We start from the raw sequence: 26,315 nt of genomic DNA, 5'->3' as shown, positions 1-26,315 counted from the left end.
TTGTGTGTAGAAAGAAGAACCATTTATTATAGTCATGTAAGTGCTATTACTATTTTATTTTAAAACTGGATCTCTTTTCCCCAAAGATACAAAACCTCCCAGATATAAATGTGGGATTTCAAAAGCTTGTCCAGAAAAACATTTTGCCTTCAAAATGGCAAGTGGAGCAGCTAATGTCGTTGGCCCAAAAATTTGTGTAGAAGACAATATGTAAGTATTGGTATAAACTTGGAACTATAATTTCATGAATTCATCATTTTAGTATAACCTCAAAGCTGAGTTGTAATGTGTCTTTTAGAAAGAGCCTTGTTAACTTTTCTGAAGTTAATTTTCATATTTTAAACTCTAATAATTCATGTACGTAGTGTTTTCCAGTTAATGTTTTCACAGTCATTACTTAATTTTCAAAGGCATATTATCTGTTTTTTCTTAAACTCTTAAGAAAATTTTGTTTTAGAATTAGAGAATGAAGGTTGTTTAGAAAACTTAGAAATATTCCTTGTAGACTCCAAGTAGTCTCTCAAATCTGAAATATACTTTTTTTTCACCTTCTTCTCAAAAATCCCTTAGCTTTCTTCAAAAAATGGCTCAGGCATATCCTCAATAACAGCAACTAGCATTTATATGTGTGCCAGGCAGTATGCTAAATGCTTTATAAATATCTCATTTGATCCTCATATTAACACTGGGAAGCAGTGCTATGGGGCTCCTAGAAATCTGATTTTCAGATAAATTGATATTTATGTATTTACAAAGTTTTCATATTTTAGAGGCATGGAACCATTAGCTTTTTGGAAATTTGTTAGGGTTTTCTGCTCCTGATTCTGACAGAACTTACCTGTGTACCACATGCAATGTAATTTTGCTATAGAACTTTGAGATTTCAAAGGTCAACTTTTAGTTCAGTATTGATGATGAATATTTATTAAGGCTTTTCAAAAAATTTTACTTCATGTGCATAATCAAATATTTTCTTGACTAGTAGTAGCTAGTAGTCCAATAATTTTCTAAAAAGTACTGACTTTTCCTATATTGGAATATACCTCTAAGTAATGTTGAAGGTTAAAGTAGTCAACAGTAAAGCTTGTTTCTAGTTATTATAATTAAAGTGATTTTAAAACAAAGGCATCAAGAACTAAAGATGAACAGTTTTAATCATTTTGTTGGATATTCTTGTTTATGGAATTGAGCTAAATTGATACTCTTGATTTTTGTTAAATTTTTCCAAATTGAATATTTCTTTTCCACCAAAGTTGGTATTATATAATTAGTGATTCTCTATATTGTAGAATTACATTATAAAACATAGGCCCATTTTGTTTTAAGGTAGTGTATTTACTAACAAACCAAATTTCAGAAGTACCTTGAATATTCCTTGCAAAGCATACTACCTTTCCTCCAAAATTATTTTTTTTGAATTGATGGTAGAATACAGACATGAAAAAATAACCAGATAGTAAACTTCTAGACTCATTGATTTGGAATGGAAATTGTAGAGGTTATTTTTTTAATTCAACATTGTGATTTTTACAGACGAGAGATCCAGGGTCCAGAGAGGCTGAATGAGTTGGCCAAGGTCAGACAGTGTCAGACAAAACTGGGATGCACTTCCATTTGTTTAACTTTCAAATACAGCCCTGCTTCCATTTTACCATCTATCTCTTAAAGCCTACCTAAGACATTCCCTTTGTGATATATTTTGTCACTAGGGCACTTAGAAAGGCATATAAAAATCTGTTAACAAGAATATTTATATTTATTGCCAAAAAAAAAAAAATGACACATCCCAGTAATGTCTCAATTGACTGGGGGATAAAAATGAAACAAAATGTCACAACCAAGTATCAGTTTAGCATTTCTGTGATTGCAGTAAATAGCTTTTTTTTTTTTTTAAGTTTTCTTTTTACCTTTGGGACTTAATATTTTATTTTTTTAAATTGATAAGTTTTAAATTGATCAATTATTAAATTGATATTGGGATACTAAATACAGATTCTGCTGTTGTATAGCTCTGTGACCTTAAATGAGTTACCTAGACTGTTTGACTCACTTTCTTTGGTAAATTGAGGTCACTGGTTCTGATTTATATTGGGTTTCCACTAGTAATTTGAATCTGTCACTGACTGTTGAATATCTTGCATATGCAAGAACACAGCAAAATTTTTTGGTTGAATTAAGTTAAATGTAGTAAAATTTATTCTTTTGTTGAGTTATATAAAAAAATTTATTGGCTAGACTGGGACAGGGAACCTGTGGCCTCAAGTGCAACTCCTTGACTAAATCCATACTTCACAGAACAAATCCCCTTAATAAAAGAATTTGTTTTGTAAAACTTCGACTAGGTGGAAAAGCCACACCCAAGGAACTAGAAGGCTACATGTGGCATAGCTTCCCTACCCCTGAACTAGATCTGTGATTTTCTTTCTGTAGTGAACTGTGGGAAGCAAATTCCTGCCATCAGTGTAGATTTGTAATTGTTCTGTAGTTTAATTATTTTGTAATTTATAGTCTTAGTTGCCTGGAGCAGTACAAAGTTAAGTGATTTCCTCAAGGTTGCATAGTTGTGGGAAACAAGACTTTTTATTCATTATACCACACAGCCTTAAATACTTATATTATTATTATATATAAAAATATATATTATATATAAAGTTATATGTTAGGATACTGTATTTGAATTGTATGATACTGTTTTCTTAGTTACAGGCTTAATTTGGACATAAATCTAGCTGTGAAAAATATGTAATAAAATTTTAGATGGACACTTACTAGTTTTAAGCAGCATGCTATGCATTTATCTAGAACATTTTCTTCTTTTTATATATCCTTTCAGTTAATTTGACTGTTAAATAACAGGAAGAAAGGATTCCTCTGTTTGAATGCCTCGCTTATACTTGATCACATTTATATATCTACAATATCACTTTTGAGATAACTTGGGAAGTTTTTGATTGTTAATGTTAAGGAAAAGGGATCAGGTAGTCATTAATCTACAAGCATAAGTGCTCATTGCAGAAAAGACCATTTAAAAGGGGGAAAATGTGTGGGCAGTTACAATTTAGTATGAAAATTCTGAGCCAGAGACTATTGATTCTAGTCCTGGCCTTTCAGTAGGATGCAGTGTGTTACTGTGTAAGGAGTTCAGCATTTGCAATCAGAGGATCTAGTTTCAAATCCCTGCTCTGCTGCTTACTTTTCCAGTGACCCTGGGTCACTTAACCTTTGAACTCAGTATCTGTAAGAAGTTGGACTAGGTTACCTCTTTAAGTTCTTCTTAGTTGCTTTGAATCTAAGATTTATGACTTTGGAGATAGTTTATTCATCTGTTAAACTGGAATAAGGCCTGAACTTTATCTCCTCACTCCAGCATTCCCTAAAGGCACTATGGAATCTTTGTGCTCTAATGGAATGTTGGAGATCACCTAATTCAGATGAGGAAAATGAGGTGCATACAAGTGAAATGATTTGCCCAAGGTCATGCTGCTAGAAAGTAGGTTGACCAGTTCTGCTTTGAAAATTCTTCTGAAGAATGGGTGATTTTTTTCTTAAGCAAATGGTTATCTTAACCAGGTTTTGTATGTTATTTAAAACACAATAGATAATTCTTTAAAATTAGATTAGTGGTTCTTAGCCTTTTCTGTATCATGGGCCCTTTTAACAGTCTGGTGAAACCTATAGACCCTTTCTTAAAAAAGAAATTTTAAGTGCGTTGAAAGATAGGATTTTTAAAAAATTAAATAGTTTATATGTATGTGATACATATTTAATGTTAATTAAATTCATAAATAATGTGATACATATTATTTATAAAGCACTTAGCATAGTGTCTGGTACATAGTAGGAGCCCTCTTTAGGAGCCTTCTTTTCTCTTCCCTCTCCCTCACATAAAATAAGCTCAGACCCTAGGTTAAGAACTCTTGTTCTAGATAGAGGTGATATTAGGGACCTAAGTGACAAAAAAAAATAAAAAATAAAAATACCAGTCATTTATATCTGGTAACACTAAAAGGAAAAATGAATATATATCTCCAGTTTAGATTTGGACAGATTTAATCTATGAATAATCGTAAACTGGCTATGGAAAATAAACATCTTTACTAGATCATAGTGAGAATTTTAGTAGTTTTTAGGGAAAATCCAATTTGAAAAGAGCTATGAAAAAATCTGAATAAAAAAATACATGAAATTTGAAAGCACAGACATGCAGAGTAGCACTTATACAATAATTGTTATAAAATTCTGGTTTTGAAATAATCATAATTTATGAAGTATAATAAATTGTAATTGTGCATTTTGGTTGACTTTGACCTTTATGCAGTCAAAAATCTGTAAGCCCTTTACAATTTTAATTTACCACAGGCCTGATTTTTAATTTTGGCACAATAGCCTTGTTTAAATTAGCATATAGAAATGCTGCCATCTTGTGGAAGTCTTTCATCCTACTTGATCATTTATTTTTTTCATTAACAGTATTAGATTTCTTTCAAGTAATGAGACAACCATTGTAGTTGCAGCAAAGTACATTAAGCGTCACATATTCCTAGTTTATTCCTGTTTGGATAAAAGTGTACCATTATCTATCTCTGTACTAGTGAAAAATTACATTGGGGTTTAGTAGTATACCTAGATCTTTTTGAGAGAGTATGTGCTATCACCTAATAGATTAATCAAACCTTTTGTGGTTCAGAAAATAGTTTATTAAGAATTTCTACTTATATCACAATGTTTATTTCAAAGGAACAAAGCGAACAAACTTTAAAATTTGATTCTTCAGTATGGTTGATCTAAATATAGCAGATTTGTTTTAGTTTCAGCATGTTATTAATCTTCCTGTTATACCACTCAACAATTTGTAATCTGACATCTGGCCGCACTATTCTGCTAAAACTGTTCTCTTCAAGATTACTGATTATCTCATTTGCTAAATCTGATGGTCTTTTATCAGTATGTCTCTTTGACATCTCCATAGCTTTTAACACTTAACTTTCTACCTCTTCTTCCTCAATATTCTTCTTCCAATGGATTTAATGACATTTTCTCCTACTTTTTTTTTTTGCCTCTACCATTCTTGTTCACCTTCTTTGCTAGATCATTATTCATGTTCTGCCATCCCCTCTCCAAGGTTTGTCCTGAGCCTTCTCTCTTTATATAAATATCTGCTATCATGGTGATCTTGTTTAGTACTCTTAGATTGAATTATTTTTATGCAGATGACTTTTAAATTCTTATCTAGCCTTAATCAGTCTTCTGAGCTCCAGCTGTCTTACAGGCATCTCAAAAATCAGCTTGTTAAAACAATTTGTTTTTGTCATCCTTCATCCACACCCCCTTCCTTCAAACATCCCTATTTCTTTTTAAGGGCACTACTTTCTTTCTAGTTACACATGTAGCTGAGGAGAATGCTATAGATATTCCTTTCCCAGATTTTAGCCAAGAATTTGATAAATTTTCTCATGCTGTTCTTGGGGATTTCAAACTATAGTAAATGGCTAGCCTGAAAGAGTCATTCATGGTTTGTTCAATTTTTATTTTCAATGATTTCCCTAGTGAAATGTCTAAGAGAGTTTAAAAGTTTTTCAAAATTTGCTCGTTACAAAGGCAAGAAAAGATATCTCATAGTAGATGATGAGTCAGGATTTGGCATAATCTTTTTTTTTTTTTGTAAACAGTATTTTATTTTTTTTTGAATTACATGTATAGATAGTTTTGAACATTCATTTTTTTTATCAAATGCTTTATTAACTTCTAGTTAAAACATCATTCATTTTCACGAGATTTTGAGTTACAAATTTTCTCCCTGTTTTTCCCCTACCCACCACCCCAAAATAGAGATCCCACTGGATATCCCCTCCTCCAATCTTCTCTTCTCCCATACTCCCTCCGACTTTCCAGTAGGGCACGGTGGATCTCTGTGCCCCAGTGCCTATGTATCTTATTTCCCAGTTACATGTAAAATAATATTAATAATAGTATATATATGTATATATTTTTTAAACATTTGATTTTAAAACTTTGAATTCCAGATTCATTCCCTTCCTCCCTTGTCACCCACCCTTACTGGGAAGATAAGCAATTCATGTGTAGCTATGCAAAACATTTCCATAGTGGATATATTGCAAAAGACTGACTGTATTTCCCTCCCTCCTATCCCACCCCCCACTTGTTCTATTCTCTACTTTGACCCTGTCCCTTTTCAAAAGTGGGTGCTTCCAACTTCTCTCCCCCCAGCCTGCCCTCCCTTCCATCATCCACCTTCTCATCCCCTTCTCCCTTATGCTCTTGTGGGGTGAAATGCCCTATTTAGTGTGTATGTCATTCCCTCCCTGAGCCAAATTCAATGAGAATAAGGTTGAGCCATTCCCTTTTGTCTTCCTGTTCTACCCCTCCATTGTAACCATTTTCCCTTGCCTTTTCTATGTGAGGTAGTTTACCCCATTCTGTCTCTCCCCATCTCCTCTCATTATATTCTTCTCTCACCTCTTAATTTCACCATTTAAGTATCATTCTTTCCTATTAAATTGGTCCTGCGTCCTCTATCTATGTATACCTGTACTCATATGTACACACACTCATATGTATTCATATGTCCACATACCATCCTATATAGACATATATATGTTTGAATGTATGTATATATATTTATATACATTTCTATTCCCTTCAACTATTCTCATAATGAAAAAAGTTTTATAAGTTACAATTATCATTTTTCCATGTAGGAATGTTAATAGTTCAACTTTGATAAGTTCCTTATGATTTCTTTTCCCTGTTTACCTTCTCATGCTTCTCTTGCTTCTTGTATCTGAATGTCAGATTTTCTATTCAACTCTGGTTTTTTCATCAAGAATGCTTGAAAGTCCTCTATTCCACTGAATGACCATATTTTCCCCTGAAACATGATACTCAGTTTTGCTGGGTAGGTGATTCTTGGTTTTAATCCCAGTTCCTTTGCCCTCCAGAATATCATATTCCAAGCCCTTCGATCCCTCAGTGTAGAAGCTGCCAGATCCTGTGTTATCTTGATTGTGTTTCCACAATATTCAAATTGTTTCTTCCTGGCTGCTTATAATATTTTCTCCTTGATCTGGGAATTCCAGAACCTGGCTATAATATTCCTAGGAGTTTTCTTTTTGGGATCTTTTTCAGGAGGTGATCAGTGGATTCTTTCAACCTCTGTTTTGCCCTCTGATTGTAAAAGGTCAGGGCAGTTTTCCTCGAGAATTTCTTGAAGGATGATTTCTAGGTTCTTTTTTTTTTGATCATGGCTTTCAGGTAGTCCAGTAATTTTTAAATTCTCTCTCCTGGATCTATTTTCCAGGTCAGTGGTTTTCCCGATGAGATATTTCACATTGCCCTCTATTTTTTCATTTGTTTGGATATATTTAATAGTATCTTGATTTCTCATAAAGTCACTAGCTTCTATTTTCTCCAATCTGATTCTAAAGGAATGAGTCTCTTTAGTGAGCTTTTGAGATTCTTTTTCCATCTGGCAAATTCGGCTTTTTAAGGCATTCTCCTCATTGCCTTTTTCAGCCTCTTTTGCCATTTGAGTTAGTCTGTTACAGGTGTTATTTTCTTCAGTCAGGTTGACTCCCATTTCATAATTTTCTTGCATCGTTCTCATTTCTCTTCCCAATTTTTCCTCCACTTCTCTTATTTGGTTTTCAAAATCCTTCTTAAGGTCCTCTGTAGCCTGTAATCAGCTCATATTTTTCTTGGAAGCTTTTGGTGCAGGAGTTCTGCCTGTGTTGTCTTCCTCCTGTTCCATGCTTTGATCCTTTTTGTTCCCAAAATAGGAGTGTAAAGTTGGATTGCTCTGCTTGCTTTGCTTCCTTTGCCTGCTTATGTTGCCACTCAATTACTTGAATTTTGAGCTTTTTGCCACAGTAGAACTCTGATACCAGAGAGGGGAGCTGTAATGTAATACCAAGCAAAGGCAACTTCCCAGGTTCGAAATACCAGCATAGGTGCTCTCTATTTTATTCAGTAACAAACCCAGAACAGAGAAGATCAAAACATGACATCATTCAAAATACAGTATTTACTAAGTATGATTAAATAATCTCCAAGTACTACCCCACCCCAGGACCTTCCAATCATTCAATCAATTACAAAGTCTCTGTCCTAAATACTTCTCCACCCCTAGGCTATACCTTAATTAAGTCCACCACAAAGCCCCTCTTCTCAAATGGAGATTAGTTTCCAAACATAAGTAAAATACATTCATTTGCTCAACCATAGAACACAAAAAGGTCAAAAGTTCCCCACCCCTGGATCACAATTGAATCTACCCCAGAGTTACATCAAGTTTAAACACAGCACTTAATACCCAAATGGAGGTCTTTTCTTCATCTTGACACGAGGCAAGTTCTCAGCAATCTTAGTTCCTGGAGAGACAAGGCTTAGCAAGGCCATAAGATACATTGCCAGTCCCTTCATGAATTTATCCTCTGTCTGTAGAACAGCCCTAGAACCCCTGAACACATTAGCAAAGCCCTCTCCCAGGATTTCTGTAAACATACAACAAGAAAATCCTTCTTCAGGGCTTCTGAACCAACAGAAAGGCTCCCAGACCCCTGCAACAACAGTACTGTCCCTCACCAGTGGACAGTATTCATTCTGTCTGCAGGACAGTCTCCAGACCCCTGCAACAACAGTACTGTCCCTCACCAGTGGACAGTATTCACTCTCTGTCTGCAGGACAGTCTCAGGCCTTCTTAACCAAATGCCAGGTTCCAGGACTTCTTCAACAGGACAGTCTTTCACCAGTGGATAAATCTGGCAAAATAACATCAAAACAGACAGACAAAGTACCAGCAAAACAGCCATGTCTCCTCAGTCCTTGGCAGCTCAGGGGGCAGGTCTCAAAAGTCCAGGGCAATTCAAAGCGGCCACCAGCAATCCTCTTAGTCTCTCTCTCTCTCCACGAGGTGCTGCTTCCAAAAAAAGATCTTCCGCCTCTCTCCAGTGTCTCTCCAAATCTACGTCACCAGCTCCTCCCACTTCAGGACTTTCTTTTCACATCAACAAGCCCATCCCACAGGTGGGATTAACAAACTCTGGGTTTTAATACAATCAATTTGAAAACCAAGCCAATACGGGGAATCTTTAATTGCCATTACTATCACAGGAGCTTTGTCTCAAATCACTGGGGTTTTCTCAGCTGCTAGAGCTATTAGTTGGGTGCCCTCTCTGAAGCCTCCACGCCCTCTGGCAAGCTGGTCACGCACCCCAGGACCTCCACCCTAGAGTACAATCCAGATCCAAGCAGGTTAAAGCAAGAGTGATTACCCCTCAGACTGTTTGCTTGGTCCCCCTACAATCTGCAGGCCAGGAGCTGAAGCTGCCACGTGGCGGCCCGGGTGCCTCAGCGGCTTCTCCCTCCAGGAAATAAAGGCTGGACCACATTCCCAAACTACCGGATCCCAAAGTCCACACTGCACTGACCTCTCACTTTGTCCTTAGCATCTATGTGTTGATAATTCTGGTAATTGCCACAGCTGCTGGTTATATGGTGGCTGGTCAGGCCGCCCTGAGGCTAAAACCTCGGCCTTACACAGGGCTGGGCTCAGCTCCCAGAGAGTTGCGCTGGCCACTTCGTGCCAGGCTGTCCTCAGTGGGAGGTTAGCTTCTCTGTGTCATTTTGTGGGTTCTGTAGCTCCAAAGTTTGTTCAGAGTCACCTTTTACATGAATTGGAGGAAGTGGAAGCTGGAGCGGCACGGGAGTCCTGTTTCTACTCCACCATCTTGACTCCTCCCCCTCTGTTATGATCTTAAGATGAAATTTAATGAGCATAAATTGCGGTGTCTCAGACTTGAGTTCAAAAAGCAATACAGGAGACATGCTAGAACTTTTGAAAAATATCTAGGGGTTCTAGTGGATTCCAAAGCCAATATTATGAGCTATGTCTAACAGTTAAAGTTATATTAAAAAAAATAGTGCCGTGGACTAGATATGATATGATAGTCTTACTGTATTCTCTTCAGTTCTTGGTACCACATTTTAGGAAGGACAGTGAGTAACCAGGAGGGTGAAGAGCCTTGAGGCCATGTCATATGACAGTTGTTTAGCCTGGAGACAAAAGGGGAAAGAGAAAAGGAAGATCAAGATAGTGGTCTTGAAATATTTTAAGGGGGGATATTCAATGGAAAAAGGAGATAGACTTGTTCTGTTTGGGCCCAAAGAACTAGTTGGTATGGATGGAACTGAAGAAAGGTAAAAGGAAAAAAACCAACCTAAACACTTCCAAACAATTAGAGTTATAAAAAATGGAGATTGGGGGGGGAAGGTGGGTGGGTGAGTGTGGGTGTGGGTGGGTATAGGAGATTCTTGTTTAGCTGTGGTTGGATTCGACTTCTGAAGTCTCATCCTACTGAGGTTCTGTGATAAAAAATAAATTTCAGAAATGAAATTTCATTGCAGATTGTTGGTTCTGTCTGAGCATGTAAGAAGCAGCATGCCCATAGTACAGTCGTTCCCATTTAGTGGTTTGTGAACTCCATAGAGGTTCATGATAATGGTCTAACAGGTTCACACTAAAAATTCTTTAATGACTCCTTAAGCAGTAATGATTGCTTATGAAAATTATGAGTTGTATATTACATTACTCTAGGGATTTACACGATTTTTTGTTCAAAAGATTTAACAGAATTAAAAAACATTGGGAAACCCTGGAAGTTGAACTGGGAACTCTTCCCTCCCCCCCCCCCCCATAAGACCTAGGTTCAGATCCTGCCTCTGACACATTGCTGGCTGTGGGCAAGTCCTTTAACCTTTCAGTGTTCTTAAGTGACTCTCCCTTTGTTACTATAAGTGGCTTTTCTGTTAGACATGCTTTACTGAATGAATCTGTGATCTCATTTGGTTTACTACTCCTTCTGTAAGTACAAGTTTAATCCCTTTATGCTTTCTCATTCTAGGGAATGATTTGTCTACATCTTTCTGTTATCCTTTACAGAGCAACTACCTGATGTGTTGGGTGGAGACTTTCCTTTTTAATTCTTTGTTGTGGCTACCATTATGGCACTTGGGCTCTTATCCTTTGCTTATATATCATGAGCAACATGAACTTTTTTTTATGCTTATCCATGTTTTTAATGATTTATACTGATCTTCTCTTGCAAATCTTTATTAGCAAGTGGTAGCTTATTTATTTCACATTTTTTCTTTGAGTATGATCGTGATTCTTCTGAGATGCTGTTGTTATATATTTCTTAGCCATATAGCATTTTCAAGGTAATGCTGGTGTTAGAAATAGGGCTTTTCATTTGCCAGCTTGGGGTCACTGAAAATAATTTTGTTGCCTCCCAGGTTCCATGTGGTCTAAATTTTCCTTTTCAATTCTTGTCCTAGATAGGCATAAATCTTACTTTACTTCTATCTTATATATCAAGTTGTTACGGGAAATGAAAAGTAAATTAGGTCACTTGTTTGGTTGTTTGAAGGCAGGTACAGAATCATTCCTGCAATACATATATACTATGAGGGATTCCTTAAGAAATATTTCATAATCTGATAACTCATCAAGAAACATCTTGATCTTTTTTTTTAATACCTTTTATAGCCCCAGTCTTTTAATATATTGTTTATATTTAGGAAGTCATATTGAAATGCTTTTAAATAATCATTATATATATATACAAAAGCAACTTTTTGATTTAGTTTATCCTTTGTTAAATTTATATTATTGAGTATATTATATCTTTAATGCTATTCATTGTTTTTTCATTACTTCATCTTTAGACCCCAGTATTTACCATGTGAAATATTTGCTTCTGAAATTTGTCATTTTTTTTTCTTCTTCAGTTTAATGAGTGGTGTAAAGAATAATGTTGGAAGAGGAATCAATGTTGCATTGGTAAATGGTATGTGTAATTTAGCTTAGTCCTGTATTCAGGGGATATAGGAATGGAGACCCCAGAACTAATATGTATCCCCAGATCTAGAGAAAAGGATAGAATCTAAAAGGAATATACATTCTAGCATAGGAGTTGTTTCTCTTCTCATAATTAACCTTCCCTGCATTGTAATTTAGGCACATCACCTCATTAAGATACTTTCTGAACATTTAGATGCAGACAATCAGCCTCTAACCCTACCTAATCCCTAATGTATAGTCAATAAAAAAAGTAAAGTTGGGAATTTAGAGTATCTTGAAGAGAAGAGGGATAATGTAAGAACAATGGGTAGTTGTGTGTTTGGACTTAAAAGAGAACGAGGATTTCAACTTTTTTCTAGTATTGACCAGGGAGAAAATTGTCTTGACTAGCTCATGCAAAATAGCAAGCCTACTTGAATGGTATATCCCTTCAATGGAAAAAAAAATATCAGTTTATCACAACGTGCTGGTTTTCTATATACTATGCATCATTCTGGTTTTAATGTGCTGTCTCAGGTTGATTTCCCAAACCGATCCACAAAAATATTCTCTGAGTTTACTGTAAATTAATAAATTGACATTTTGTTTTGTGAGTTGATCTCTTTTGAACTTGGTAAGCAGTTATTAAATGATTTAATTATTCACCCTGGTGAATTGATAAAATAATTTCTGAACCTGAAAAGTGAGAACCAAAGTGTAACACTAATCACATGAGTCCAGTGATAAATACTTTACTTGTTTAATCCATTTTATAGTAACAGATACCGTAACTCTAAGAATACTAGAATATGGAAGTTTAAACTTCTATGACATGTTGGACTAATAAATTGCTTATGTATGCCCTTTTGTAAAGATAAAGTAAGATATTTGTAAGGTAAAGTAGTTTCTACTCTGGAATTCTTGAATGAATTCTTTTTTTATATGTGACCATTTAGTTGCAATCAAGGCAATAAAAATATTACACAAGAGTAGAAGTAAAGGTATAACTGCCTCAGGAAAGTGAAAAATCTTGGCTGTGTTTGAGGACTAATTAGGTGAGATGAAAGGGAAGGTACAGAAACCTAGTGCTAATTTGTAGAGCTCTGTTAGCATTAAAAAAAATCTTTGTAGTGAGTTTCTCTGATAAAAGGTCTAAAAGGAACAAACATTAAATTAAACTTTTATTAAAACAAACATTTATTACACACTTACTTTGTGCTAGGCACTTTGCTCAGTGTTTGGGATACAAATAAAGCAAAAATAAAGACTATCCCTGGCCTTGAGGAGCTTACATTTTAACAAGGGAAGTGTATAAAAGAGAACATGGGAACAGAAGAATGGTATCTAGTACAGTGACATAGTTTTGAAATCCAGAAAGTCAGGAACAGGACCAGGAGGTATCTGTCTTCGATAGACTTGCCTGAGCAATCCACAAGATGGAATCTCCAGGAGAAACTCACCAATGGGGGAAGGAGGTGGTCCTTATGGAGGAATACTATGGGGTAAATAAGCACCTAGAAAGGTAATCCGTTCTAGGGCAAAGAGATCCAGGTGCTGGGGAAAGTTCCATGATGGGCCAATAGTAGAGAAGGCATGGTTCTGAAATCCAGAATGTCAGGGATGGCTCTGGGAGCAGATTGTTCCCTAGTATCAAGATATATAGGGGATGGATCTATAAGAACAAGAGCTCTTCCCGGTAGATAGGTGGTCAAAGGGATATGAACAGACACTTCTCAAAAGAAGACAAGTAGTAACAACTATATGAAAAAATGTTCCAAGTTACTAATGATAAAATGATAATTATTAAAATATTTAATAAATGTGTAATAAATAAGATATTAAAACTCTGAGGTTCTGCCTTCTACCATTTAATTATCAAAGATACCAAAAAAGGGAAAATGAAAGTTGTTGGAGCTATCATTGGGCAGCACCCTATTGGACTATTGATGGAGCTGTAAATGACTTCGTTTTGGAAAGCAATTTGGAACTGTGCCCTAAAAATCACTAAATGGTATACTCTTTGACCAAACTATACAGCTGTTAGGACTATATCTGAAAGAGGTCAAAGATAATTACTACAACATAACATCATAAAATTAAACTTTAGAGGATTTAATTCTTATCAGCGCAATAATCTGCTATTGGGCAGATGGGGGCAAAGTGAATAGAGCATTAGCCCTATAGTCAGGAGGATATGAGTTCAAATCTGACCTCAGACACTTAGTAACTGTGTGTTTCTGGGCACGTCACTTAACCTTGTTTGCCTCAGTTTCCTCATCTATAAAATGGACTGGATTAGGAAATGGCAAACCACTCTAGTATCTTTTCCAGAGGAACCCTAAATGGGGTAACAGAGAGTCGACATGACTGAAAGAACTCAAGAAAAACAACTAGTGAGGAAGCCTTTGTTTTGTCTCATAACAGAGTGTGATTGTCTAGCAATGCAGAGTGAGAGATACGTGCTCAGAAATGTCCAACGTGTGGATTTATCTTGTTCAATTATGCTAACTCAGAAGGGAAAGTATTTGGGGGGGAGTACTAATAGTGGTGTTTTAAAAAGCATTATTTTTCTGTTCTTTGTTTATAGATGAGCTCATGTTTGTTGGAGTTTGGCAGCATATATGTATAATAGTAAAGGACAAAAAAGGACTGTCCCAGTGGTTATTACTATATTAGGGAACAGGAATCCTTAGCAGCGTAGGAGGAGAGGTGAACGAACATTAGAGCAATGGAATTATTTTCTCATCTGACCTTTTGATAATATCACTGTTATGTTTTGCAGGTTTGAATTAGATTGTTAGGACCCAAAGTTTTAAAATTTTGTTACTTTTAGCTTACTACTTTTAATATAATTTCATATCCATAAGTTATAAATCAGTTATTACATATTTTGATCTGAAATTTTTACCTTTTTAAAGGAAAAACAGGAGAAGCATTACGCACTGAGTACTTTGATATGTGGGGAGGAGGTAAGCAGTAATATACTCTCTTAAATGACTCACTCATGTGTCTAATATTGACTCCCTGATAATTTCCTAGAATGAATGAATAATCAATTTATTATGCATTGCTTTATGTAAAGCACTGTACAAAATACTAGGGATACAAATAGAAATATAAGATAGGTCCTGTTCTTCAGGAGCTTATATTTTAATAGAAGGAATGTAAACATGTAAAGATCATCAGCTTCAAGTGAGATGGAAAGATCCAGTGGTCCTTAAGGGCAGTCCACTAGACAAGTGGTAATGCATCTTTTTTCATGACATTTCTTTTAGAACTCTACCTGTTTGTGATGTTGAGCCATTTAACTATGCCAAAGACTTTAGTGAGGACATTTGGGGGGACTAAAGAGCTGTGGCTGCTGAGAAGTCAGTGGCTACACAGTACCTGAAGAGGCAGTTGCCAGATTACATCTCCACAAGAATTGCTTCCCTGGAAAATGGCTATGGCTGTCAACCTGGAAGCAGGGCTGGTGGTCTGGGGTACTGCTGTTGCTAGGACTCTTTGGTTTACTCATCCACTGGTGGCAGTGTAGCCTGTGGCGGTGGCAGGATGGTCTGCTCCTTCTGCTTAGGGTTGCTTTTGTGGATAATGAGGACCAGGCTTGAAGAAGGGCTGGTGGCAGAGGTTGGAGGGAGGGGTGTTGCTCAGTCATTAAAAAAGTAATTATTTTTGTTCTCTTTAGATGTGGCACCCTTTATTGAATTCCTTAAGTCTATTCAAGATGGAACAATAGTTTTAATGGGAACATATGATGATGGAGCAACTAAGTATGTATGAATTTTTTTTTCTACATTAAGACTTTTTATAAATGAATATATGTATGTCAAAGCACCCTTTTACTACTACAGAGTATTCTTATATTAGGGTACATTTTTATTTTGTTAATTCAAGAGTTTTAAATATAAAGTGGGAGTGATTGTCAGAAGAAAAATTCTGTGTGTTTAAAATGTGCTCTCTACAACATCTATGTTGTCAAAATTTAGAGGTTTCTCTTTATTCCTAACCCCAATTATTGATCAGAGATAATATATATAATAACACATATACTTAAAATAAACATACATATATAATATACATATATACATAAATGTAGAGAGAGAGAATGTTTTATTCTTTTAGGAGTAAGTTTTTTTTATCGTAATTGTAGTCATTGTACACTTGATAGCATACTGATTACTGGGCTTTTCCTACCCTGCTCCAAAGTAGTTTTTGCTGAACATCAGGGTTTCCTCCATCCTTCTATTAATATACTTATAATACATGTGTAGGAAAAAGGACTGGAAAGATCTCCACACGTTAATAGCTCATTAAACTATTACGATCCTTAAGCACAAAGTCCATTAGCTCATGAAAACTTTAGCAGAAAGTTCAACTTATGTGGCAGAAGTATAGGTCAGTACAGGGATGGGGAACCTGTAGCCTCGAGGCCACATGTTGCCCTCTTAAGCCATCAAGTGCTTCCCTTAATAAAAGGGGATTTTGGCTTTGGCTGCAGTTTCCCCACCCAGATCAGTCATGCAGTCGCTAACAGTGTAGTGCCCACTGTGTGCTAGGTGCTGTGCTTATCACTAGAGCAAAACTCTAGTGTATACATATGAAATATTTGCTTCTTTAGTCTTACATATTTTATTTAGTTGATATTAAAGTATAGAATATTTTTAATTTTCTGAATATAAAACAATGAGATTAGACTTAAAAATATTTTCCTAAAGAAATCAAATTCAGCATCGGTTCAGTGTTAGTTATGTGTATTAGAGTATTATCAACTTGTTTTGTGTTTTCAGCACATTTGTTCTTTTAATACATTCAGGGGATTACATTAATTAGGATTATATTTGAAAGTATGGCCATTAGAAAATAAAAGGTACATTTTGACCATGAGACTGTTAATCTCCTCCTCCCCCTGTGTTAGTGTGTAGTAGGTAAAGAGAACTTTAAATTGATAGCTTGTTTACTTTGATGAAAGGAGGCAATGGACATCCAGTTTTAAGTTATAGGGATAATGGCTAGGTGGCACAGTGAATAGAACACCAGCCCTGCCTGGAGTCAGGAGGACCTGGGTTCAGATCTGGCCTCAGACACTTAACACAAAAACTAGCTGTCTGACCTTGGGCAAGTCACTTAACCCCAATTGCCCTCCCCCCCCCAAAAAGAATTTCTTGGGCGGCTAGGTGGTGCAGTGAATAGAGCACTGGCCCTGTAGTCAGAAGGACCTGAGTTCAGATCCAGCCTCAGACACTTAACACACACACACACACACACACACACACACACACACACACACAAACTAGCTGTGTGACCTTGGGCAAGTCACTTAACCCCAATTGCCCCTCCAAAAAAACCATTTATAGGGATAATGATCTAGCAAATGAGAGAAGGTAGTGGTCAAATAGGAAACAATAAAATCAAGATAATAGTGTTAGAAAAGCCAAGAAGTAAAAAGTAACATTTCTAAGCACTTTTTATGTGTTTTAAAATAATTTTTTAAAGTAGCAAAAATATTTTCTCCTCCCATTTCCCATCAAATTTCCTATCAGAAAGAAAAAATTCTTGTTAAAAATATACATAGTCAAGAAAAATAAATTCCTTTGTTTTCTGACTCAAAAAAAAATGTCTTTCTGTACACTTAGTCTGTCATCTCTCTGTTAGATGGTGAGAGATTGACCCTCTGCAATCATGGTTAGTCATTGCATTGATCATAGTTCTTAAGTTTTTCAAAGTCTTAAAATGTTCCCCTGGTTCTGTTCACTTCACTCTGTATCAGTTCAAGTCTTACACATTGTCTCTGAAACCGTCCCTTTCATCATTTCTTATGACACACAATAGTATGTTGGTATGTTCATATGCCATTATTTGTTTAGCCATTCCCCTGTTGACAAACACTCCCTTAATTTCCAGTTCTTTGACATTACAAAAAGCTGCTATAAGTATTTTTATTTATATATGTATGATCTCCTTTTCTTCTTTCTTCAATGTCTTCAGGATATAGACCTAATAGTGATGTTCCTGGGTCAAAGATATACATAAAAGATATGTAGTAATTTTGGTTTTAATTCCGAAATTCTTTCCAGAATAGTTAGACCAGTTCACAGCTTGTATCAGCAATGCCATATTCACAATGCCTATAGAGATTATAAATATGCTGATATAATTATCCATCACAAAATACGTCAGGTTTGCCATTTGGGGAAATAAACTAGAAAATTTATTAAGATACCAAAAGACTGAGTCCCAAAACCAGAAAGTGAAAGCCATCAGAGTAGTTATGACATTGGCACAGGTAGATAAAGTAGAAAGCACCCACATTCTCAAGCCTTTAAAACAGAACAGGCTACCTCAGGCAAAGGTCCTCCTCTCCCCACTCACAGCAACCACCCAGCGCGCTCCCAGCAGCTCTGGCCCCTGGCAGTCCTCAGCAGGAGTCCTTAGCAGAAAATCCTGCTCCCAGCAGCTCCGGCCCCTGGCAGTGCTCAGCAGGGGTCCTAACTCAAAAAAAAAAAAAAAAGGCACCCGCCACCAACTGCCAACCGCAGGACCGTTAGCTCGGCTTTTCACTTTCTCTTGCTTTCCGCTTTCTCTTGCTCTGCTATGTCAGCACGTCCATGGGGCATGGGAGATCTTTAAATCCCATAACCCTTACACAGCTTCACCTTTTACTTTTTAAAATAAAAATCAGGTATGTAAAAGTGGAAAAAGCAACGAGGATGCTAAAATATTTGTCTAAAATTTTAAGTTTCAAATTTTTCTGAACCTCTTGGTAGAATAAACAAAGAGGCTAAATTAGTTATTCTCTCAAAGCAAAATTGAAAGGACAGAAACCAAATATAACTATGATTCAAATATTTCTTAGTTAAACTTACCTAGACTATCCCCATAATCCAGAAATATATACATATATAGTTTGCATGAATCAAGTCAAGATTTGTACATATTTTTGCTTTGTATCTAACAAAACCTAAATGTATAAAGTGACTTCAAAAAGTTTATTCATTTTTTACTTGATAGCTTCATATAGGCAGCTTTTATATGGAAATCATTTGACTTTTTTTGGGTGTGTTTTACTTTGTGGAATTAACATTTGCTTCTATTCCATAGCATGGAAACAAGTTCAATCTTTTGCAGGCTGTTTATTTTCTCCTTAGGTATTGTTGTTACCCAATACATTGGAATTAGAAGAGTTTGAGTTAACTTTACCACACTTCTACAACTTCATTTTGGGATATTTGTTAACAGAGGTACTATAGAGCAGACCTGTAATGGTTTGAACTAATTTTGCCCCCAGTTAGATTGATTTGGGGCCCAGCTCTAGACCCTTTGGAAAGAGAGAATATAAAATGATGTTAGGACTTTGGCTGATATCCCAGGAAACCTCCTTGCTGACTGCTTTTAATTTTCATGTGACTGACTTTTTACTTGCTTATATTTTTACAAACTGCTTTTTTTCCCTGTTTTAAAAATTAATTTATTTTTAGTTTTCAACATTCATTTCCATAAGATTTGAATTCTAAATTTTTTACCCCCTCGAGATGACGTGCAATCTGATATAGGCTCTACATGTACTTTCATATTAAACATTTTCATATTCGTCATATTGTAAAGAAGAATTAGAACCAATGAAAAGAACCACAAGAGAGAAGAAACAAAAAAAAGAGAGCAAATAGTACGCTTTGATCTGTATTCAGACTCCCTAGGTCTTTTTCTGGATGTGAATAGCATTTTCCATCATGAGTCTTTTGGAGTTACCTTAGATCCTTGAATTGCTGAGAAAAGCTAAGTCTTGCAAAGTAGATCATCACACAATGTTGCATAATGTTACTGTGACTGTGTACAATGTTCTTCTGGTTCTGCTCGCTTCCTTCAGCATTAGTTCATGGAAGTCTTTCCAGGGAGGTTTTTCTGAAGTTTGCCTGCTAATCATTTCTTTAGCACAGTACTATTCCATTACATTCATATACCACATTGGAGGCTATCCAAGTCCCCAGTTGATGAGCATCCCCTCAATTTCCAATTCTTGGTCACCAGAAAAAGAGCTGCCACAAATATTTTTGTACATGTGGGTCCTTTTCTCATTTGTATGATCTCTTTGGGATACAGGCCTAGAAGTGGTATTGCTGGGCTAAAGGGTATGGCACATTTTTATAGCCATATAAAAACATATTTGGGCATAGTTCCAAATTGTTCTCCAGAATGATTGGATCAGTTCACAATTCCACTAACAGCATTAGTGTTCAATTTCCCCAGTCTTCTCCAACATTTATCATTTTCCTCTTTTGTCATGTTAGTCTGATAGGTGTGATGTGGTACCTTAGAGTTGTTTAGATTTGCATTTTTCTGATCAGTAGTGATTTAGCTTTTTGTTTTCTTAAGGAAATTCTTTCGTTTAATTTTTAAAAATTAACACTAATCTGTTTTCTCTCCTTCCTCTGGGCATAGTTAACATAGATCAACATTTTCCACTTAAATAGGCTCATATAAAAATAAGAATATTAAAATAACAGCATAAATTCAAACTAGTATTAGCATAAAAATGTAAAAGGTTGTTACACAAAAACAAGGGTGAAATACAAATACCTATAAAAATGACATACTTATTAATGATTTTCAGCACTTAATAATCATTTGTTGTCAGAGACAGATACAGAGGACTGACTTGACATCAGGAACACTTGGGTTCAGTTCTTACCTCTTATGATGCTGGGCAAATCACTTAATCTATTAATGTCCCACACAACTATCTTAAGTATACAAGTTGAAGAAAATTGTTGATGTGTGTTGGTAGGAGTTTCCTATACCAGATGACATAAGAAGTTTAAACTAAAAAGTAATAATTGTTGGCTAATGCCATTGTTACCTTCTCACATCCTCAGTCTTTACTTAATCAAAAACTCTTTGGATGGTACAAGTGGGTCATTTCAAACTTCATGGAAATAAGAACTGACTTTTAAAATTTTAGATTTTGTCCAACAAATTCTCTACACTGTGGTAAGGTAGATTGTCACATCACAGCATTATAGAATATTCTGTATTAAAATCACATGATGATCTTTTTTCTCCCCAAACAGTGATTTCCCCTATATTTAGCTTTTTAGTTGCTTTAATTTCTCCTAAAGCCACTGGATTATTTACTAATTAATTTGTATCATAAATTCCTAGCAGTGTCTTAGGGAAAGTAGAAGTATCTTGTGATGTTTCTGTAAAAGAGAATCAGAGTTAGAAACTACTTTTTGTCTAATAGTTTGCCACAGGGTTTAACTTTTGTATGAATGTATTTTTGAGTAGAACCTGATTGCTTCCTGCAAGTATTAGTTTTTTATGTGACTCTCTGTTGACTTAGATATTGTTTTTATTTATGTATTATATATACATTTAAATAGTTTTGAATTGAAGTTAGTTTAATACTAATTGCCAGCGGGGGCGGCCAGATAGCACAGCGAGTAAGAGCACCGGCTCCAGTGTTGAGAAGACCTGGATATCGAATCCCGGGCTCAGACATTTAGCACCCACCCAGAAACTCCTGGCCGTGTAACCTTGAGCAAGTTACTTAACCCCGATTGCTTAAAAAAAAAAATACTAATTGCCAGCTAATAAGTGTCAAGAGGATGGATTTGAACTCGGTTCCTCCTGACTCCAGGGTCAGTTTTCTATTCACTGCACCAGCTAGCTTGTCCTCCACCATTATGACTATGTAAAAATGCTCATGATATTTTAGCATTCAACAAAATTCATTTTTTGTTTCCTTCATTATTCCATTCTTTCTCTAAAACCTACTCTTAAAATCTTCCTGGGAGGATTCGGGGAGAGGTTTGGGCTGCTGAAGAGTAAACACCTCTAGGGAAGTTCTGCTTAAACAAAAAGTGGCAAGCCCTGGGGTTAGCTGGGTTGGGAGGCTGCCTCAGCCTGGGGAACTTTTACCCCTGGGACAGTGAGGGGAGTTGGGCTTTTGAGCTGGGGAAGATCGCAGGAACCTTTGCTGACCAGGAATGCCAGACCCCAGCAGTGCAAGCAGAGATGTGGTGGGGGCCAGAAGGAACCAGCACTCACCCAGTGAGTGCAAAAGCAGTGAGGGTGAACATGCTGCTGGCTGGGGGCATTTACAGGAGGCTGGACATCTTGGTTCAATTTCAGGCCACTGGGGAGAACTGAAGGAATATCTGATCCCAGAGGCACCTTTCCCCAACCTCCAGGACTAGAAGTGATTACAAAAACTAAGCTACTACAGATTAAAAAAAAACTGGCAAGGGAGAAAGAATTCAACCATAGAGAGTTACCACGGGAATAGAGAAGACCAGGGTTTGTCTTCAGAGGGGGATACTAAAGCAAAGAAACCCACTTCTACCCCCCAAAATAACTTCAAATGGCTACCTGTCTGAAAAGAATTCATAGAAGAACTTGGGGGGAAAAAGACTTTAAAAACCAAATGAGGGAGATTGAGGAAAAACTAAAATAATAAGAACACTCCAAGAAAAACAAGGAGATTTTGAGAAGAAAGTTAGCTGATTAGAAAAGATAATCCAGAATCTTAAGGAAGAAAGCTACTCATTGAATATAAGAATTGGGAAGAGGAAGCCAGCAAAGTTATAAGAGGACAAGAAGTAATAAAACAAAATATAAAGAATGAAAGAAGAGAATATGAAACATCTCATAAGAAAAGTAACTGATCTGGGGAGCAGATCAAGAAGAGAAAACATAAAAATTGAACTATCTGAAAGCCATGATCAAAAAAAGAATCTTGATACAGTAACACAAGAAATAATTAAATAAAATTGTCCTGAAGCATTGGGACAGGAGGGGAAAGCAGAAATAGAAAAAAAAAATCCACTGACCACCACCTGAAAGAGATCCTACAAGGAAAACCCACAGGAATATCCAAGTCAAATTCTGAAACCACCAGCTTAAGGTTAAAATATTACAAGAAACAAGAAAAAATTTAAATGTGGTTGTGCCACAGTTATAATCACACAAGACCTAGCAGTGGCAACATTAAAAGACAGCAGGTCTTGGAACACTGTATCAAAGAGCAAAAGAACTGACATTCTGGCTGAAAATATACCTAGCAAAGCTAAACATAATCTTGAATGAAAAAAAGACATTTAATGAATTGTCAAACTTTAAGATTGTGTTTAAAAAAAAACACCAAAACCTGAACTTAATAGAAGATTTGACATACAAGAGCCAAGAGAAATATAATGTACATACCAAAGATGAATTACAAGGGACTTGATAAGGACAGAATGTGTTTACCTTTTATGTATGTACAATGTAAACTTATGCCTAAGCTTGTCATTAGTGATTGGGTAGTTTCTAAGAAAGTTTGGGGTAGACCTAAGTATGATAAGATTTTAAGAAGTAAAACCTTTTAGGAACAGCTAAAAAGAGTATCTTATATAAATGAGGTCTGAGAAAAGAACTAACAGTATTATATGGGGCAAGTACTGGTAGTTAAGTAATAGGAGGGCAAGATAGCAGGTGGAAGTAGAGGAGTTAGGAGTGTGAGGGATCATTTGCAGTGAAGTCTCCCCATTCTGAAAAATCAAATTTAGAGTGGCTTCAGCATCCACTAAGTTTAGAAGTCACCTGACCTTGCAGGAATCTGGAACTTAGAGAAATGGAGACCCTCCCCAGTGTCACCTCAGCACAAGATATGCCAAATAAGGACAGAAGTGCTTTCTCAAATGTACATTGGATGGTCTACTGTTTCCTTGTTCTGGTACTTGAGGTGGATTGCTGGGCTTAGATTGTACACCTAATTTCCAGACAATGGAAGAAAAGGGTCAGGAGGTGGAGTGGGGGAGAATTCCACATTAGGGCTTTATAACTACATCATTTACTTTTGTAAATCACTTCTCCTTCCTGACCATTTGTCAGGAGGGTGGCCCTTTCTCGAGATCAAATTAAACCATTCTTTTCTGCTTCCTATCTTGAGAAACCTCTGAGTATTATTTGGGTAAGGATTTCTGTTGCACAGTTTTGATAGGAAATGAGACACAAACGTAAAAACAAAGATCAGGAGTAGAATTTGTCAGGGGAAGTATATGTCTATATATGTATGTATCTATAAATTACCCATGCTTAATTGTAAATTGTAGCCTTTGGAGGTGGGGGGGATGGAGCACAAAGTAAAAAGTGCAAAGTAGAGAACAAAAGAAAATTTACAAGGAAACAAAAGATGGACAGCTCTCAGTGCAAGGCATAGTACTATATAGGCTTTCTTGAGATGGAAATTTATTGTATATTTTGAATCCTCTCACATTCTACTCGACAGTGCTTTTTTTTTCTTTAAATCTAAATTTTTTTAAAAAGCAAAAGAAAGTTTTCCTGAGGGAAGTAATGTTCTTCTATTTAATGCAGTTTATACAAGATGTTTTCATATTATGTTCATTTATTCCCTCTCAAAGACTCAATAATGAGGCAAGATTACTGATTGCTGCCTTGGGAAGTACAGCTATCGTTAACCTTGATTTTAGAGACAACTGGGTCTTCTGTGGTGGAAAAGGTATCAAGACAAAAAGCCCCTTTGAACAGGTGAGTCTCTTGACTTTTTCATACTATATTGTGGTGAATAAATTCAAAATGCCCAGCATTCTACAAAAATATAATTAATCTTGTCCCAGTTACTCCTGGTTTCAGTTAAATGGGTAGACATCAGATATGATCATTTACCCAGTACCATAGTACTCTCTAGCTTCTAAAAATCTAAAATTTTTAAAAACCCAAAACTTTTTCATATGCTTTCAATGCCCTGGAATTATGGGTGTAAATAATGGCATCTTAAGTATACTTTCCTCATCTTGATATATGGGGGGAGAGGGTGAGTAGTTAACATTACAAATACTGGAACATTTAATCTGGAAAATAGTTATAATTTTGCATGTTTTATATTATATCCACATTTATTTATTTTAATTTGAGAGCTTATTATTAGAGCTACTTGAACTTGATTTTGAATTATAGCAGAAAAAATGTAATATATTTACTAATTCAGTAAATATCATGTATCTACTATATGCAAAGCATACTTTTACCTACTTTTCAGTAATGCAACCCTTGTTATTAACACTAAAGTGGAATTAATAAATATAATTTTCTTTGTCATGCCCTCTTCACTATAATAAATGTATTAGCACCTGTGCCAAAAATAAATCAGACTTGTAGATCAGCTTGATGTGTTTTTGTTACAATGGTGGATTTGTGGTGGTTTCTTTTTTTTTCTTTTTCTGCAGCACATAAAGAACAACAAGGATACAAACAAATATGAAGGATGGCCAGAAGTTGTAGAAATGGAAGGATGTATCCCCCAAAAGCAAGACTGAACAATATGAAGAATGTTAGAGAAAATTATCTTTGTTATTGATGGGAGTGCTATGAAGGAGATATTACTATATAAATATTTTGAGAGTATACGTCCATCTTGTCAGTAATGCATGAGTATCAACTCTTCCAAAATCAGGATTATTTATTGGTAACCTAAAGAATAAACTTTGTAAATAGGTCCACCATAATGAACCTTTTCTAAGCTATTGTCTCTCTAAAAGCACAGTATTTAGATTGTGTTATGATAAACATCTTTAAGATGTAGAAATGTCTTTTTAAGCACACATTGTGAAGAAATTATGAAAACTGTTATACTATTATTTTATAGATACAGTTGCTATAAGAATGTGGCCATTGTGAAAAATAAAAGTTTTGTTGGGTTGGGTGGGGGAGGTAAAAAAAATTTTTTTTAATATACTGCCCTTTTGAAGGCAGTAATCAATCTTTAATAAAGAAGTATTTGACTAGTTGTATATATTCTGGAATTTTGCTTTGCTGTCTAATACCTGATACCCTTCCTATTCTACCTCATTTCCTTCCCTACCTTATTTCCTCACTTCCCACAGAGACTTCTGGCCAATAAATTTTTAAAATATAGAATTAAAATGTTTGATATAGAAATTTAGATCAGGTCTGCAGAAAAGCACAAAAATCCTTTTTGTATAGAAAGTGATAAAAGAAATGTATAAATGTATATGATTTGAAATGCAGCTTGAAATAATTTGTATTTATGATTCAATTAAGTTAACTTTGTAGTAGCCATTTAAAGAATGACGTTGATATAGTTTAGCAGTGTGGTCATAGAAATAAACAGATTTTTAAAATGACTATTTTTGTATGTATTTCTGTGACCATCATTCACTCTTGTTTAATGAAATTTTGCAACTCTAACCAGTATTCCGAATGCTCATATCTGTAAAAATGAAATGCCCTCCCTAATTTGTCGGTTTTGATTTCTTTTAGCAAAATGGTCAGTGAAAGAGTGGGTGTATTGAGAGCTTTCAAAAAAACACAGATACCAGGGAAGGTTCTGTGCATTCAGTCATTTATGCAACTCTGCAGTCAGCAATACTTTGTCTATAGCTATTAAGACATCTGACAGAGCTAATACATTTTCAGAATTTTAAGTTTATAGCTCTAAAT

General features: G+C 35.7%; 1 protein-coding gene across 5 annotated transcripts in view; it reads left to right on the top strand.

The window, feature by feature from the left end:
• FAM3C (FAM3 metabolism regulating signaling molecule C) overlaps positions 1 to 25,999 on the top strand; it is a 58,459-nt gene extending 32,460 nt beyond the window's left edge. For all 5 annotated transcript variants that reach the window (XM_069087095.1, XM_069087094.1, XM_069087097.1 and 2 more), the window contains 6 exons: positions 87 to 210; positions 11,807 to 11,865; positions 14,777 to 14,827; positions 15,544 to 15,628; positions 24,257 to 24,383; positions 25,082 to 25,999. In XM_069087095.1, the coding sequence (XP_068943196.1) occupies positions 87 to 210; positions 11,807 to 11,865; positions 14,777 to 14,827; positions 15,544 to 15,628; positions 24,257 to 24,383; positions 25,082 to 25,171 (536 nt within the window). In that variant the 3' untranslated portion in view covers positions 25,172 to 25,999. The remainder of the gene's footprint in view (positions 1 to 86; positions 211 to 11,806; positions 11,866 to 14,776; positions 14,828 to 15,543; positions 15,629 to 24,256; positions 24,384 to 25,081) is intronic.
• The last annotated feature ends 316 nt before the right edge of the window (positions 26,000 to 26,315 follow it).

This window comes from Petaurus breviceps, unplaced genomic scaffold, assembly GCF_028583685.1.
Source record: "Petaurus breviceps papuanus isolate PSGF00001 unplaced genomic scaffold, PetGlider_PUasm1.0 181, whole genome shotgun sequence".
Lineage (NCBI taxonomy): Eukaryota > Metazoa > Chordata > Mammalia > Diprotodontia > Petauridae > Petaurus > Petaurus breviceps.
The sequence above is the reverse complement of the archived record's forward strand: the minus strand, read 5'-3'. Positions and strand labels throughout refer to the sequence as shown.